We start from the raw sequence: 15066 nt of genomic DNA, 5'->3' as shown, positions 1-15066 counted from the left end.
CCCATCACTGCACTGGGCACCTTGGGTCTGCATCTCACTGGATGCAGACTGCAGCTCCCAGTGGGCAGGGCAGCCTCCCTGATGGTGGCAGTAGTGCCTCCCAGCTCACCTGCACTTCCCAGCTGTCTGGCCCCAAGGGGCCTCCACAGCTGCCTGGATTTCCCCTGATCCCCCTTCTCTCTGGCTGCCTGGGTGCCTGGTGGGATGCCCCTGCCTGGCCTTGCCACTCCACCACTTCAGCTGTGATATTTCTCCCAATCCCCACCCCCATCCCGGCCAGATGGATTGCCAGCAACTGGCCTTCTAAGATCCTTGGGCAGATAGAGATGGTGCAGCAGCAGCATGTGGAGGATGAGGAGAAGTTCCGCAAAATCCAGATCATGGATCAGAACAACTTCCAAGAGAAGCTGGAAGGGCTGCAGGTGGGGCGCAGCTGCAGGCTTGGTGCTGGACACACCCCCCACCACACGCACACACAGTTCTCCAGGGCCTGGCCTCACTTCTTGCATTCAGGAGGTGCTGAGTCAACATGTGATGGGCGAGCAGGTGGATGAATGAATAAATGGCTGAAAGAATGAACCCAAAGGCCAAAGAGATGCCTAGGCAGCAAGCTCCAGAAAGATTCAGAGTAGTAAAGCTCTCAGCTCTTCTGTTGTGTCCTTGGCAGCCCACTGGGCAGTGGGCACAGTGCCAGGGCACTGGGTCTCCCCTGGCCTTTCTGTGAGGAACCTGCTCACTCCAGGAGAACAACCTCCTTAGAACTGAGAGGAGTGGATGTCCTGGGACCTCTGGTTCCCTGGGTTTGCATGGGAAGGCGTGGACACAAGTAGGGCTGCAGGGGCATCTGACCCATTCATTGCTCCTTGGCCTGCAGCTGGTGGTAGCTGGCTTTTCCATCCACGTGGAGATTTCGCGAGCACACGAGATCGCCAACGAGGTGCGGCGCGTTAAGAAGCAGCTGAAGGACTGCCAGCAGCTGGCCATGCTCTACAACAACCGCGAGCGCATCTTCGGCTTGCCCATCACCAATGTAGGCCTCCTGCAGGCACCCTTCCCCCATCCCCCCAGGCTTGAGGAAGCATCTCATGTAGATGCAGCTGCCAGGGGGCAGGGCTCTGGCATTTGGGGGCAGGACCCAGCAGGCTGCAGAGTGGAGATAGCCCAACCCTGGCCCTCAGGTTGAGGAGGCCCCTGGTACCAGGCAGGGGGCCTGAGGGTCAGCCCAGGCCTGGTGCAACAGCTCAGAGCCCAGATCTCGGGTGGGAAGAGAAGAAGGGAGACCAGGCCCAGGTGTGTGGCAGCAGGGTCAGGGACAGCAGCCAGGAGTAAGGGAGAGGGAGAGGACCTGGCCCAAGAAGGGGCAGCATGGAGAGAGACTGGGGAGTGTCCCAGGACAGCCCCATCCCTGCCCTCCTGTCCCTGCAGTATGACAAGCTCTCCAGGATGGTGAAGGAGTTCCAGCCCTATCTGGACCTTTGGACCACAGCCTCTGACTGGCTGCGCTGGTCGGAGAGCTGGATGAATGACCCCCTCTCTGCCATTGATGCCGAGCAGCTGGAGAAGAATGTGGTTGAAGCCTTCAAGACCATGCACAAGTGCGTGAAGCAGTTCAAGGACATGCCAGGTAGGGAGACAAGCCGGCTATCTCCTCCTCCCTGCCTCTGCCGCCTGCCTCTCATGCCTTTCTGTCCTACCCGGCAGCCTGCCAGGAAGTGGCCTTGGACATCCGGGCCCGCATCGAGGAGTTCAAACCATACATCCCACTGATCCAGGGACTTCGCAACCCTGGCATGCGGAACCGGCACTGGGAGACACTGTCCAACCAGATCAACATCAACGTCAGGCCCAAGGCCAACCTGACCTTTGCTCGCTGCCTCGAGATGAACCTGCAGGACCATATCGAGAGCATCAGCAAGGTGGCCGAGGTGGCTGGCAAGGAGTACGCCATCGAGCAGGTGGGCAGCCACCACTGGGCCCAACCACCCCAGCCAGGCCCTGCCAGACAGCCTGGCCTCCTGCTCTGGCAACCACAGCCACTTGGGAGGATGACAGTAATAAGCCCCATCCCTGGGGCCATGAGGCCCAGGGATTGAGATGCATTCTATTAAGTGAGTTAATAATGCACATAGAGTTCTTGACAGTGTCCACCATTGCTATTATTCTTCAGTTACTCCTTTCAAGAGCCCCGGGAAGGAGCTGATAGCATTAGCCTCAATTTAACAGATTGAGTCAGGCCGGGTGCAGTGACACATGCCTGTAAATCCCAACACTTTGGGAGGCTGAGGAGGAAGGATCACTTGAGCCCAGGAGTTTGAGACCAGCCTGGCACATAGGGAGGCCCCCATCTCTACAGAAAATTAAGATATTAGTCAGGCATGGTGGCACATACTTGTGGTCTCAGCTTCTTGGGAGGCCAAGGCTGCAGTGAGCAGTGATTATGCCACTGCACTCCAGCTAGGGAGACAGACTGAGACCCTGTCTCAAAACAAAACAAAACAAAACAAACATACATCAATTAAGGCTCAGAAAAGTTCAGCAACTGGCCAGGGTGACACAGTAAATGCTGGAGGTGAGACCAGCGCCCACACTCCTGCTAATCTTGGCTGCCTCCCAACATGTATGTACAACCACATGCAGTACATGTGTAAGAGTGAAATGGGCTGAACACAGTGGCTCATGCCTATAATCCCAGCACTTTGGGAGGCCAAGGCGGTGGATCACTTGAGGTCAGGAGTTCGAGACCAGCCTGGCTAACATAGTGAAACTCCGTCTCTAATAAAAACCCAAAAACTATCTGGGCATGGTGGCGCACGCCTGTAATCCCAGCTACTTGGGAGGCTGAGGCAGGAGAATTGCTTGAATCTGGGAGGCAAAGGTTGCTGTGAACCAAGATTGTGCCACTGCGCTCCAGCCTAGGTGACAGAGCGAGACTCCACCTCAGAAAAAAAAAAAAAAAAAAGAGTGAATTGGCCCTGAATTCAGACAAGGGCTCACATGGGACTTGTTGCCAAACAAGCCGAGAGTATTTGCCAGAGGGGCCATGTGGAGGTCATGGCCAGGTACTGTCTGCTGCTTCCCTGGGCAGGGCTGGTCAGACAGCATCAGGACCAGCTCCTCCCGGGACTCAGCCTGGCTTGTCCCCCACCCCAGGCACTGGACAAGATGGAGAAGGAGTGGTCAACCATCCTGTTCAATGTACTGCCCTACAAGGCGACAGACACCTACATCCTGAAGAGCCCGGACGAGGCCTCGCAGCTGCTGGACGACCACATCGTCATGACCCAGAGCATGTCATTTTCACCCTACAAGAAGCCCTTTGAGCAGCGCATCAACTCCTGGGAGAACAAACTGAAGCTGACCCAGGTCGGCCCTCCCCCCAGTCCTTCCCTTATTGCTCCCCCAATTCAGAGAGCCCGGCCCACAGGTGTCACTGATGGTCTCCGGGTGGGGTTCAAAGCGTCGCAGTGCCTTGCCCCTATTCACACAGCCCTGGCGCTCTGGCAGACCCCGCCCCAGTGCATTCAGAGGGGGGCAACTAGGATGGGCTCTCCATCCATGAGGTTCAGCTACTGAATGAGGCAGATAAGGGTGTGTAGGGGCAGTATTTCGGTCCCAAAATGTGGCTGAGGATGGGCCTGAGAACTGCCAGCCGGCCTCCCCAGGGCTGCCTGAGCTTGGTACAACCAGGATCACCAGTACTGACACTTTCTGGGCCAGATATCACAAGGCCCCAGAGCACCTCAGTACCCTTTCCAACCCTGTCCTGAGCTTCCATTCTCGTCTCATTTGGAGCTACCTTGGTTGAGGGGACTGGGCCACCAGGGACTGTGCTTGTCTTGGGCTCTCAAGGCCAGAGGCAAGGGCTGCCCACAGAGCCCTGGAGGGCAGTCCCAGGGCCAGCCTGCAGGTGTGACTGTGATATCCCTTTCCCCCGGCCTCCCTGGGAGCTGTTCAGAGACCTCCAGTGAAGGCCAGAAGCAAGTGAGGAGGGCTCCTCTGTGTGCCTGGACCACCCAGAGAGGCCTGAGCTGGTCAGCACTGTCCCAGGTCTCCCTCTGCTCACGCTGTCCACTCGACCTGGAGTTCGATGCCCGCCTTCCATCTCCTCCAAGGCCCAGCACCAAGCAGCCTTGCCAAATCTCCCTCACCCTCCTTCAAGGGGTTCCCACCAAGGCCATTGTCAGTGCCTCTTACGGAGTCCACTACACATGCTGGGTCCATGATTCAGAGGCAGAACTGGCTCCCTAGTGGGCTGTGGGCCCCTCGAGGGAAGGGACCAGGGCACGTTCCCTTCTATTTCCCCTAGTGCCCACCAGGGCCTGGCACAGTGCTGACACTGCTGACTGTGACCCCCATCCCATGAGGAAGAAATGGATGAGTGTGTGAGTTTGCGCTGATGCAAGAAGACAAGAGATACATCCTGATTGGGATTTTGGAGGCAGAAGGGGGAAATGGCTCATTTTGAAGATGTCTCACCCTTGGACTCATGTTTCAGAGAGTATTTTAGGACTCTTACACTCAAGACCCATTGGATCTCAGAGAATCCTGGGGTCATGGACCCAGAAGTCCTTCCAGGAAGGAGGCTGGTTTGTCTCCCAGGCTCCAAGTCTTTCCTATCACTGCAGGCTTTGCTGGCGTGGGTGTGTTCCTTCCTTCGGAAGAGCAGCTCCCCCAGCTCCTTTGGAGGCTTGGGTGTCCTGTGGGGATGTGGGGCTTCTCTGGAGGGCAGGCATCCCTGTATCCTCTTTGTTCCCTGGAGTATCACAGATGACAGCACCATCTAGAAATCTCCCTGTAGACACTGGCTCTGGTGTCCAGTGCTCTGCCCAACATGCTGGCGGGGTGAAATGTCTCAGTCATGGGGACAAACCCCAGCTTGGACCCTGACAGTCCATATCACACCCCTCCCTGCCCCTCCCCTCCCCAGGAGGTTCTGGAGGAGTGGCTGAACTGTCAGCGGTCCTGGCTCTACCTGGAGCCCATCTTTAGCTCTGAGGACATCAACCGGCAGCTGCCTGTGGAGAGCAAGCGCTACCAGACCATGGAGCGGATCTGGAAGAAGATCATGAAGAATGCCTATGAGAACCGGGAGGCAAGCTCAACGGGGGTGGGAGGGGCAGCTGGGATGCCCAGGGGCCCTGGTCACGTAGCTTCCTAGTCTCTTCCCTCCCTACACAGAAAAAGCTGGTAGCTGGCTTACTGAGGATTTGGTCTTTTTTTTTTTTTTTAGACAGAGTCTCGCTCTGTCATCCAGGCTGGAGTGCAGTGGCACAATCTCGGATCACTGCAAGCTCCGCCTCCCGGGTTCACGCCATTCTCCTGCCTCAGCCTCCCGAGTAGCTGGGACTACAGGCATGTGCCACCACGCCCAGCTGATTTTTTTCTTTTTTTTTTTTAGTAGAGTCGGGGTTTCACCATGTTGGTCAGGCTGGTCTCGAACTCCTGACCTCAGGTAATCCACCCACCTCAGCCTCCCAAAGCGCTGGGATTACAGGCGTAAGCCACCATGCCCGGCCCATATTAGCATTTAAGAAGCCCTGACAAGTCCTGCAGCAAAGCAAACTCTTTAGCTTTGTTTAACTCTAACTTGTTTGACCATAGAATTTTTCCTGTGGGGCTGATGGATGCAGCCACTGGCTCAGGCAGAATTTTTCTGCATCTTCCTCCCCAGTCCCTGCTGAGGGGCTCTGGCTGGTGAGAGTGCTCTGGGACGAGCCTGCCTTGCTACCTGGACCATGCTCACCGCCCGTTTCTGTGCATGGCCTGGGTCCTGCAGGTGATCAATGTGTGTTCCGACCTGAGGATGCTGGACAGCCTGCGGGACTGCAACAAGATTCTGGACCTGGTGCAGAAGGGCCTCAGCGAGTATCTGGAGACCAAGCGGAGTGCCTTCCCCAGGTGGGCGCCACTTGGCCCATGCCCACTCCACCACTGCCTGCCCATGAGGCTGAGGCGTCCAGGGCCCTGCTCAGGCTAGGGTGCGGGGATGTCCGTAGTGCTGGGGCAGCTGGGGCAGCTGGGGCCCAGGGAGCCTGCACGACCCGATTCCTCACCCCTGTTCCCCTGGCAGATTCTACTTCCTGTCAGATGATGAACTACTAGAGATCTTGTCGCAGACAAAGGACCCCACGGCCGTCCAGCCACACCTGCGCAAGTGCTTCGAGAACATCGCCCGGGTGGGCAGCAGGGCCCGGGGCTCAGGGCCAGGAGCATGGGGCATCTTCCCAGGGAGAACCTCTCTCCTTTTGTGATGAGCCCTTTTAGCAGGAAACGTGGCAAATGACATTCCTGGTCTTTGGAGACACCCCCGGGGCCTGTGGGAGGAAGGTCAACTGCAGAATCTCCAGTTCAGGGCTGGGAGCCCTGGATTTCCAACTCACCAGGGGCTCCCTGTCTCCCCAGCACACTGCAAAACCCATGAGGCCAGAGGCCTGTGACCTGCTTTGTCTTCCCTTATCTATTTGGGAGGCTGGGGACATGCAGGGCAGTCAGCCTCCTTCCCCAAAACCTGCTTCATGCCAGGCCTGGGCTGGGGCCTGAACACTGCTGGGGAGAAGGCAGGCCATCCAGCCTGGGAAGGCCCAGCCAAGATAGACTCTTAGGGGGACGCGAAGTCAGGGCTCTCTTCCTGAGGTGGAGGGCACCGGGCAGGCTCAGCGCTGGGGCTGTGGTGGCCAGGGCATCTGGGCATACCAGAGGTGACCCCACTCCTGCTCCCCGACTGCTCGCAGCTGCTGTTCCAGGAGGACCTGGAGATCACGCACATGTACTCGGCCGAGGGGGAGGAGGTGCAGTTGTCCTTCTCCATCTACCCCTCTAGCAACGTGGAGGACTGGCTGCAGGAGGTAGAGCGCAGCATGAAGGCCAGTGTGCACGACATCATTGAGAGGGCCATCAGGGCCTACCCCACGGTGAGCCTCCCTCAGCCCATACAGTCTTCCGCCCTGCGCCCCTCTGTTTCCTCTCAGTGCTCTCCTGCTCCAGCCAGCCTCGTCCTCAGGCTGCAGCCATGAGGGCCCTGGGGGCTCAGGAGGGACTCTGAAGTCTTTCCTTTCTGTACACACTCCATAAAGTGAGACTCACTCCTAATGATCATCGGGACGGCTATTCCGTTCCCAGCACTCACTGGGTGCCAGGCTCCAGGCTGGGCCCTCTCCTGTAGTCTTTCTCTCAGCCCTATGACCGTGACCTGCAGCTGGGCTCTAGGTGACTCCCCAGCCTGCAGAGTCAGTTCAGAGATATCTCTGCCACCCCGAGAAGCCCAGAGCATAAGGGCTTCCCTGCTCTAGAGGGACTGGTGGCATCAACAACTGGAGTCAAGTCTGAAAGGCCAGCGCATAGACAACATTCAGAGGAAGAAGAGAGAACGGGATTGGGGCTGCAGCTGTCCAGGTCAGCCTGCCCATGTTGTCTTCCCAGATGCTCAGGACCCAGTGGGTTCTGAACTGGCCTGGCCAGGTGACCATCGCTGGGTGCCAGACCTACTGGACCATGGAGGTGGCAGAGGCTCTGGAGGCCGGCGACCTCAGAAGCCGGCTGTTCCCCCAGCTCTGCCAGCAGGTTGGAGTCAAGAGGACCCCTGTCTGTCCCCCTCCACCCCCAACATGGCACAGGAGGGCCCAGTCCCAGTCCAGTCCAGGAGCTTTTTCCTATATTGAGCCTGGAAGAGGCCCAGGGTTGGGTCTAAAGGAGAGGTCAGACACCCTTGAAGTGTCTTACAACCAGCCACCCACAGGAAGGATGGGCCTGAGGCGATGCCGCCTCCCCAAGGGTCAGTGAGGGAGCCATGCGCCTGGTCCCTCCTGCACAGTACCGCAGGTACCCCTTGCCCTGTGCTCCAGCACCTTGCCAGGCTCCCCCTCCCGGCATTGAGGGCTCAGACAGCACCACATGCTGCAGGGAGGCAGACACCAGGCATGTGCCTCCATTCTACTTCCTTCCTCCCCCAGCCTGGTCCCTGCTTCCCTCCTAACTCAGACCATCAGAGCCCCCCGGGATAGAGGGACCGTTCGTGGTGGAAGCCCACCCTCTATGAAAGGGGAGGGTGAGCCTCCTCGTGGTACCCAGATTTTGACAGTGCCCCCCACTCCTGCAGCTCAGTGATCTGGTGGCCCTGGTGCGAGGGAAGCTGTCCCGTATGCAGCGGGCAGTGCTGTCAGCACTAATCGTCATTGAGGTCCACGCCAAGGATGTGGTGAGCAAGCTAATCCAGGAGAACGTGGTCAGCGTGAATGACTTCGAGTGGATCTCACAGCTGAGGTGAGGATGTGGGGGGCGCCCCCAGGGCCAGAGCAGCTGCCAGGAAGGGGCAGGGGAAAAGAGGAAAGTCAGTTAGCAATAAGCTGGTCCCTGTCCTCGAGGCTCTGGGACAAGCTGGGCATGTGTGCCTTGATGCCCTCAGTCCCAAAAAGAACTCTCTCTCCTTGACTATATATCCTGCCCAGTGGCCCACAGCCCCATAGCCAGGCCCCCATCTCCCTGCACCACCAGGTACTACTGGACAAATAATGACCTATATATCCGTGCTGTGAATGCTGAGTTCATCTATGGCTACGAGTACCTGGGCAACAGTGGGAGGCTGGTGATCACGCCCCTCACCGACAGGTGAGCGTTCCCTTCTTGCTCCTTCCCACCCTCCCTCCAGTTCTCTCTGGCCCAGGAGTCCAGGGACCATGGCCACTCTGGGGTGATCTAGTCCATCAGAGCAGAGCAGGGTTAAGACCAAGGGCTTTGGGCTCAGATCTCAGTTCTGCCCGTCACAAGCAGAATGACTTCAGGCAGGTGACTTGACCCCTCTGTGCCTGAGTTTCCTCTGAGGCCTCCTCAGGGTGGTAATGAGAACTTCATGAGCTGATACATGTAGAGCTCTCAGCACACGTGTGGCACTCAGTGAGCATCTAATGGGTATGCACTTTCCTGTTTTTATCCGTCAATTCCTCCTTTAATGTGCCAGAGGAACTGAGCTGATAGACATCATGGGTGAGCCCTTTTCTAATAGTTCTCTCCTACCTCAGTCAGTCACGTCATCTTGCTGCCTGTGTCTAGCACCAGCTGGATTTTCAAGCTGTGTTTTGAGTGAGGGAAGTCAAGTGTGGCCACATGTTGGCCATCCCCAGGGGTCCCTGGGCAAAGTTGGGCAGGGCAGTGAAGTGGGACAAGGAACACGCTGGGCAGGTGTCCACAGGCTCCAGTCCTGACCCCGGAGCCGGGCTGGGCACACCCAGGCCTCCCAGAGGGGAACGGGGCTAGAGGCCCCAGCCCACAGGAAATTTCAAGGAAAGGGGGAGTGTCTAGGCTATGTGCAGCCCGAGCCCACCTCCTTGCTCTCCTGCAGGTGCTACCTGACACTGACCGGGGCCCTGCACCTCAAGTTTGGGGGTGCCCCAGCTGGCCCGGCTGGCACAGGCAAAACTGAGACCACCAAAGACCTGGGCAAGGCCTTGGCCATACAGACTGTTGTGTTCAACTGCTCTGACCAGCTTGACTTCATGGCCATGGGCAAGTTCTTTAAGGGGCTGGCCAGGTGAGGCTGGGCCTGAGGGTGGCACAGGATGGGGTAGAACAGCCAAACTCTCCTTGGGGAGGGCTAGGTGAGGACATTGCCTGAGAGGGGCCTCAAAGGATGGTGGAGGGGACAGAAGGGGTTAATAGGCATCAGGGCTTGGTCCCGGGGGCAGTGGGGTGGGGAGTGGCAGTGGGTTGAAGACTGAGCTGATGGAGATTGTCCCTGAGGGCTTCCTCCTGAGTGGAGTTGGAGGGGGCCCTCAGAGGGAGGTGCCCAGGTTGGGCTCTGAACACATGTGCCCCATCCGATGTTCTGGCCTCACTCAGTGCCGGGGCCTGGGCCTGCTTCGACGAGTTCAATCGCATCGACATTGAGGTGCTCTCTGTGGTGGCGCAGCAGATCACCACCATCCAGAAGGCGCAGCAGCAGCGGGTGAGCCTGGGGGCGCCGCTCTACTCCCTTGGATCTGCCACACTTGTGCCACCATACTGCTCCCCATTGCAGACTGAGAAGCCAGGCGCTAGGGTCCGCCCTGGGTCCAGCCTCTCTTGTCCCAGGGGGCACACCCTCACCCCAGTCTGTGGGCAGCTCCCAGGCCAGGCTGCGGGGGATGAAGGAGTCCCCTCCTCGTTACATCTTGACCTTTATGGAAAGCCCCAGGCATTAGTCCTCTCTCTAGCCACGTGCAGGGCGGCCAGGAACCTTGTTCTGGAGACAAGAGCTGAGAGGTTGGCAGTTACCTCCTCCTCAACTCCCCTAGTCAGGCTGAGCTTGCTTGGGGCTGGAGAATTGAGGGTGGAGTGAGTGGGAAGCAGGAGATGTGGAGACCTCCAAGGGCCTGAAGCCAGGAGTTGGGAGGCCATGGGCAGCCAGCCACTGGGGCCTGAGGTTTCAGGCCAGATCCTGAGAGAGGGTCCAACCCATGGTCAGGGGTCCAGGCCTGGCCTACCAGCTACAGCCAGGACAGGGGCATCACCAGGGGACAAGGGGCCCACTCAGAGGAGGGGACAAGGCTGGGCACCCTAGTCCCAGGCAGGTCAGCCTCTCCCTGCTGCAGGTGGAACGCTTCATGTTTGAGGGTGTGGAGATCCCACTGGTGCCATCCTGCGCGGTGTTTATCACCATGAACCCAGGCTACGCTGGCCGCACGGAGCTGCCTGACAATCTGAAGGCAAGTGCAGGCCCAGAGTGGCCCAGGAAGCACCAGAGCTCTGGCCTGAGTTCAGAGAGGCTAAGTCACTTATGCAAGGACACAATTGCTTGGACTCCAGGGACTGTGATTCCCTGTGGCAGTCCCCTAGCCATGGAGGGGAGGCCTCAGGGCCTCAAACTTATTCTCAGGGTGCTTCTCATGGGAGAAGTCAGGCTGCCTAGGGATGTGGTGTGGAGGGGGAATCTTATGAGACCGGTTCACCCTGGGCCTTCAGGAGAAATAGGAAAACAGGAGCCAAGAGGGGCATCTCCTGGGAGTCATGTGGGGGCAGGTTTGGATCAACACAAAGGATCCACTCTAATGGCAGAGCTGCCAGCCTCAGGGGAGTGGAGGCCTCAGCTGTGGCAGGCTTGGTGCAGCAGAGAGTCCCAGCGTGTTGGGGAGGAGGGCCGGGTGAAGCTGAGGGTGCTCTGGGAGTGAGCTCTGTCTGCTATTCACATGTGCACCGTGTGCCCCAGGCGCTCTTCCGACCCGTGGCCATGATGGTTCCAGATTACGCCATGATCGCTGAGATCTCCCTCTATTCCTTTGGCTTTAATGAGGCCAGTGTGCTGGCTAAGAAGATCACAACCACCTTCAAGCTGTCTTCTGAGCAGCTCAGCTCCCAGGTGCGGTCCTGCCCTGATGGGGTTCCAGGGTCTGAGAACTTCTGCCTGCTCCCAGCCTCCAGGGCACCTGCTGAGGGCCAGGTTCTATGCCCGGTGCTTTACAGGCATTACCTTGTGGGCTCCTCCCAGCAATCCTTGGAGATAGGAGTTACATGCCCATTTGTCAGTTGAGGACATTGAGGTCCTAGGTAGCTAAAGGTCTGGCCAGGCTCATGCAGTACACAGCAGCGCTGGAGCAGGAGCCAGGAACAGACGCCCATCTGGCTAGTTCAGGTGCAAGAGCCTCGATCATTAGGGCACCAAGAGCTTCAGAACCCCAGGCTGGGAAGCAAGTGCACTTGGGCCTCGTGGGGACCAGAACAGGACACCAGGCCCTCCGAGCCTCCCAGCACCACCATCCTTCCACTCAGTGTGCTGAGCCCAGATTCTAAGGACAGATGGGGCAGCCCAGGCACCAGTGCTGGTGGATGAGCTTTCCTGTTCAGCTTGGTTCCCAGGCAGGCCCCCACTTTGCAGCAGCAGAGACGAGTCCCACCTCTGGGCTGACATGCTAGCAACTTTGTTTTCCATCATGATTTCAGAAAAATATCCCTGGTGTCACCCTAATGGGCCTTCTCTGGGTCATCTGTTCATCCATGAACACCAATGACTGTGGTCAGGGGTAATCAGTATTATCTTTGGCCAGATGCAGTCCACCAAAATCTATGAGCTAGAAAAGATGCAGCCTGTTACCAGGAAAAGCAGCGGCAGTTCATCACGGTGCACTCCTAGGTGCCGGCGCTCCCACACACCCTTCTTTCCAAAATGCTCCGCACCCCCAATCAGAGCAACTATCCCACATGGTTTTGGAAATGCACTCAACCCTTCCCAAGTAGAAATGACCCAAAGTCAAGCCCAGCCTCTTCATGCGGCTCCAAGTCCAAGATTTCTGGAACATATGCTAGTCTATGGATTGGGTCTATATGGAGCCCTCTTGGTTGGGCACCATGGGGCAGAATGATTAATTTAACTATTTCCAACACACTTACTGTGTAATGAAGAGAAACAGGCTAGGGAAAAAACCACTGTGGTGTGGCCAAAAAGATGGGTCTGGAGAGATGTTATGGGAGAATGTTAGAAGGAAGCTCAAGGGCCATCAAGGCCAAGTTGATTGTTGCACAGATGGGAAACTCCTTCATTCGCTTTTCCAGCACAGCTAGAGTGCCTTCCTGCCCCTGGCCATGTGCTGGGACAGTGATCAAAGGATGCAGGATGGGTATCAGATAAAGGAGGGGGCTATCGGGACAGTAAAGTACAGGGTGTCTGGGGAGCCCAAAGAAGGGGCATCTGCCCAGGCTGAGCATGTAGGTGGTCCCAGCAGGCCTGCAAGGGAAGTGCTGTGAGCTGGTGATGAGAATTGGCCAGCTGCCAGGTGGGAGGCAGAGTGTTCCAGGCAGAAGCCTCGGAGAGGGACAGTGCTCACCCATCCCATGCCTCCTTCTGTATGGTGACAGGATCACTATGACTTCGGGATGAGAGCCGTGAAGACTGTGATCTCGGCTGCTGGGAACCTCAAGCGAGAAAACCCCAGCATGAATGAGGTGAGCTCCACCCAGCAGTGCTCCAGGAGTGGAACTCTGGGAGGGCTCCTGGGCAGCTGGAGGGCAGCTGGCCCACCGCCCTGAAGGCTCGGCTGGCACCTGCTGCAGGAGCTGATCTGCCTCCGGGCCATCCGTGACGTGAATGTACCCAAGTTCCTGCAGGAGGACCTCAAGCTCTTCTCTGGGATCGTGTCCGACCTGTTTCCCACCATCAAGGAGGAGGACACGGACTATGGCATCCTGGACGAGGCCATCCGCGAGGCCTGCAGGAATAGCAACCTCAAGGACGTGGAGGGTGAGCCTTGGGCCCTGAGTGTTGGTTGAAGGGCTGGCCCTGGCCACCTTGGAGTCCAGGTCAGGGAGACAGAGACAGGACAGTCCAGCCCCTGGGGCCCTCACACCTGGCCAAGTGTGCTGCAGGCCCAGGCTCTCAGCCGAGCAATCCAGGGGTAGGGCAGATGTCCTGGCCCAGTCTCCACCAAAACCTTCCTGGTGGTGGGGAAGCAGGCATTGTCCCCTTCCCGGGCCCTCCTTCCCGTGTGGGCTGAGAGCCCCAGGCTTCTCTTGGGCCTTGCTTCATCAGGGCCTGGACCTCACTGGGGTGTGACTGGAGCTTCAAGGCCATGTTCTTTGCACCCCAGGCCACTTCACCACAGCCACTACTCACCTCTTCCAGAGGCCTCTTGGCTCCACCCCACTAGCGGGACTTGCCCATGTTCCTTGTTGAGTGACACCCCTGGCGTCATCGCGCTAAAAAAGAACATTTGGGTCCTTCCTTCACTGACTTGTTGCAAAGGCCACCACGTGTCTGGGAGGGCTGTGGGACACACTGCCCTCAAATAGACTCCCTCTCATCCCAAACCTTCACTCCTCATAGTAGGATGAGGGTCTCAGTTCATCCCTAACCGGCCACCCCCTCCAGCAGGTCCTTTGGTGGGGCTGCAGGGGGAGCTCCTCTGGGAAGCCATGGCCGGTCACCCTGGCCACTCAGGGCCCTCCTTGGGGCCCCGGGCAGTTGATGTGCTCCTGCTCAGCCCTGCAAGGCCTCTCCCAGGTGCCTTCCATTGTGCTTCAATTCCACATGCGGCTCTAATGCTTCCTCCTCTGGTCACCTCCTGCACCCCCGACCCCAGCAGGCTTGTTGAATGAAGCCTCAAACTCTTCTCTCCCTCACAGCCTTAGGTCACCTTCGCCATCCCTGGCTAATTGGGCCCTATCCCTTTGGCAGAGACCACCCTTCTTGGGCCAAAGGGAGGCATTTATTCCCTACCCCGTGGACCTGGTCTCTGCCTGCTGGCAGCTGTCTCTATAGCTCCTGACTGACCCTAGGATCTTGTCTCTAAGAAGTTTGCTCATAGGAGTCAGCACTTAATTGAGGTGGTGCTCTCAGCAGGCCAGGGCTGAAGTTGGGGCCTGTGACAGCTGACACTGAGCAAGCTGGTGAAGGCTGACCACCTGACCAATGGCTGTGAAGGAATGGTGGTCACAGTGGAAAGAATGGCTGGCATTTACAGAGTTTCTACTCTGTGCCAAGTTCTGTGCTTAGGCTTCACCTGCCCTTGCCTATGATGTAGGTGCTACCACCGTCCTCATTTTATAGATGAGGAAATTGGGGCTCAGGGAGTGCAGTGACTCACCCAAGGTCACACAAGCTAGTGGTGTGGCCAGGACCCAAGCCCATGCTCTGACCCTTGGGCCCCATGCCATGTCCCCCAGGCTTCCTGACCAAGTGCATCCAGCTCTACGAGACCACGGTGGTGCGACACGGCCTCATGCTCGTCGGGCCCACAGGCTCCGGCAAGAGTACTGTAAGCAGAGCCAAGCTTGGCAGCCAGTGTCCAGACAGTGGGCCTGCAGGGGGTGCGGCTTCAACAGGGGTTGGCCTCCATTTGTGCCCCTTGGCATAGAATACCCCTCCCCGCCCCGTGGTCCCCAGCCCACTCCAGCCCTGCTCTCTGGGAGCCTCACTCTCAGGCGGTCCGTCTCCCAGTGTTACAGAGTCCTGGCAGCTGCCATGACGTCACTGAAAGGGCAGCCATCCATCAGTGGTGGCATGTACGAGGCTGTCAACTACTACGTGCTCAACCCCAAGTCCATCACGATGGGCCAGCTGTACGGGGAGTTTGACCTCCTCACCCACGAGTGGTGAGTGACCCCCAA

The 15066-nt window shown here is 58.0% G+C and overlaps 1 protein-coding gene across 1 annotated transcript in view; it reads left to right on the top strand.

Annotated features, from left to right (window-relative positions):
- Nucleotides 1–15066, top strand: part of DNAH1 (dynein, axonemal, heavy chain 1) — an 86566-nt gene that overhangs the window by 37797 nt on the left and 33703 nt on the right. Inside the window, exons 18-37 of the mRNA XM_011986225.1 lie at nt 281–422; nt 875–1030; nt 1426–1624; nt 1702–1955; nt 3151–3363; nt 4928–5092; nt 5777–5898; nt 6071–6176; nt 6732–6911; nt 7420–7560; nt 8096–8259; nt 8491–8604; nt 9335–9523; nt 9832–9937; nt 10563–10676; nt 11177–11326; nt 12820–12906; nt 13015–13201; nt 14623–14714; nt 14897–15051. Of these exons, the coding sequence (XP_011841615.1) occupies nt 281–422; nt 875–1030; nt 1426–1624; nt 1702–1955; nt 3151–3363; nt 4928–5092; nt 5777–5898; nt 6071–6176; nt 6732–6911; nt 7420–7560; nt 8096–8259; nt 8491–8604; nt 9335–9523; nt 9832–9937; nt 10563–10676; nt 11177–11326; nt 12820–12906; nt 13015–13201; nt 14623–14714; nt 14897–15051 (3036 nt within the window). The remainder of the gene's footprint in view (nt 1–280; nt 423–874; nt 1031–1425; nt 1625–1701; nt 1956–3150; nt 3364–4927; nt 5093–5776; nt 5899–6070; nt 6177–6731; nt 6912–7419; nt 7561–8095; nt 8260–8490; nt 8605–9334; nt 9524–9831; nt 9938–10562; nt 10677–11176; nt 11327–12819; nt 12907–13014; nt 13202–14622; nt 14715–14896; nt 15052–15066) is intronic.

The sequence above is a fragment of the Mandrillus leucophaeus genome, unplaced genomic scaffold (assembly GCF_000951045.1).
Source record: "Mandrillus leucophaeus isolate KB7577 unplaced genomic scaffold, Mleu.le_1.0 Scaffold296, whole genome shotgun sequence".
Lineage (NCBI taxonomy): Eukaryota > Metazoa > Chordata > Mammalia > Primates > Cercopithecidae > Mandrillus > Mandrillus leucophaeus.
The sequence above is the reverse complement of the archived record's forward strand: the minus strand, read 5'-3'. Positions and strand labels throughout refer to the sequence as shown.